At 42.4% G+C, this 1,966-nt stretch overlaps 1 protein-coding gene across 1 annotated transcript in view; it reads right to left on the bottom strand.

Moving 5' to 3' along the window:
- The window catches only part of ikbke (inhibitor of kappa light polypeptide gene enhancer in B-cells, kinase epsilon), a 30,661-nt gene extending 28,970 nt beyond the window's left edge, over positions 1 to 1,691 (bottom strand). Inside the window, exon 1 of the mRNA XM_015372436.1 lies at positions 1,398 to 1,691. Coding sequence (XP_015227922.1) covers positions 1,398 to 1,435 — 38 coding nt within the window. The 5' untranslated portion in view covers positions 1,436 to 1,691. The remainder of the gene's footprint in view (positions 1 to 1,397) is intronic.
- Positions 1,692 to 1,966: the final 275 nt, after the last annotated feature.

Genomic DNA, 1,966 nt, shown 5'->3' with positions numbered 1-1,966 from the left:
CGCGCCCTATAATCCAATGCGCCTTATGTGTGTGTTAAATACAGAAATGACACACATAACTGAGACTGAGCCTTTTAGTACGATGCGCCTTATGGTTGTGAAAATACCGTAGTTTACATATCAGACTTATTTATGTAACTATTGTCCAGAAGAAGCCTAATTTAAATGTGTATATTTTTTTATGCTTCTGGGTCCATGAATGGGATCATTCAGTTATCTAAGAAAGACTGCAAAGAAATAAGAGTTCTTTTTTTTAAATAATAAGTTTAATCCTTATCTAACAGTATCACAAAATATGGTGATTAAACTTAAGTCTGTATCGCTCAGCTCTGTCCTAATAATCATCATAATTATAAATGAACTTTATTGATCTCACATTGGAGAAATTTACCGCTGCATTTAACCCATCCCCTTGGGGAGCAGTGGGCTGCCATCCTGGGGCGCCCGGGGAGCGGGGTGGGGTTAAGGGTCCTGCTCAAAGGGCCAGAGTGACAGTCTGTGGGAGTGGGTTTGATAATTCCAAGCTCTATGCCCTAACCACTATAACCATCATTCCCTACGAAGGCTTAATTCTTTTGTTTGTGGAGCTGGATCTTAATTATTTGTGACTAAATAATAAAAATACATTGTTTTTCTTGACATCTAGTGAACAAACTCCACACTAGTGTGTTAAAGTCAAACTTTAAACCAGGGGTTTTTTCAGCATTTTTCGGGCCAAGGGCCCCCAAACTGATGGTGAGATGGATCCCCTAATTATATATATTATATGAAATAGTGTTCTATCAAACTGGTCCTATATTCACTCTATTACAGATGGAGTAATGTAATGTAAGTAATTTCTCCCTGGGATTATTAAAGCGTTTCTGATTCTGCTTCCTGGTTGATGGGACAGGTGTTGTGAAAGAAAAGGTGCCCAGCTTGAAAGAGCTCCTGTGTGTCTCTGAATGTGTGCATTGATGACTGAAAGACATCTTCTTCCTCCATTTATCTGTTTACTACAGCGTGTTGAATTCATGTTAATGTTTATTTAAAGACATTTCAATTAGTGGAAAAAGATTGCAGGGGGTATATAAAAAAAAGTCTAATCAACCGAAACTTTCGTGACCCCCATGCAGTACCTCTGTGGACCCCCTAGGGGTCGCGGACCCCCTGTTGAAGACCTCCGCTTTAAACCATCGCTACACAGCAGGTGAAATAAGGTTGCTACCTGTCCCCAGCATTTAAACCCACACAACCGGGATTCGAACCCGTACCCCCGGCATTGGACCAATTAAATTAACGAGTTACAACGAGGCTACATGCTAATGAGCAGTTAGCTACATAGTTTCAGGTAGTAACAGTTGTTTAGCTAACTGGTAATAAAGTTAGCAGCTCAGTTAGCAGCTCAGTTAGCTCACCTGGTTCCGGCTCTGCAGTTTGCTGAGCTGTTATTCATCTTTCACTCTTTCTTTAATCCGTTTAACTCGATCCAAGACTCAAACCTTTGAGCTGAGGAGAAAACACCCTCGCCTGGGAACAAAAATAGGCCAATGTTTAATAAGTTGTTTAGCAGAAGAAGACAGTGACAGACGGCATGCCGCAGGACCGGCCGGGTCCCCTGAGTGTGACAGCAGGGTTTGAGTTGGATTCCTGAAAGGCAGCAGCAGCAGCAGCAGCAGCAGCAGCAGCAGGCTGTCTCTGTTTGTGGCTGATCCGTCTGATGGAGGAAGTGTGTGGGCTTCAAAAGGGGCGGACGTTTCTGTGTGGGTAATGGCAGCGGAAATAACAAGGGGACTTGCAACCTTTTAATTTCACTTATTTAACCAGAAGCTGCGCAAATAAGCGACCTGGATGCTGCCGGAAAGGCCCAGCAGGCAGAAGGAAAACAGTGCAATAACTTATATATAGAGAAGGTATAAGTTATAGAACACAAGTCTACGGAAGAGGCTTAGGGCCACTGAGAAAATAAAAAAGTGACTGATTTTTT

The sequence above is a fragment of the Cyprinodon variegatus genome, unplaced genomic scaffold (genome assembly GCF_000732505.1).
Source record: "Cyprinodon variegatus isolate N-32 unplaced genomic scaffold, C_variegatus-1.0 Scaffold72, whole genome shotgun sequence".
Taxonomy (NCBI): Eukaryota; Metazoa; Chordata; class Actinopteri; order Cyprinodontiformes; family Cyprinodontidae; genus Cyprinodon; species Cyprinodon variegatus.
This window is presented reverse-complemented; position numbering and strand designations above follow the sequence as displayed.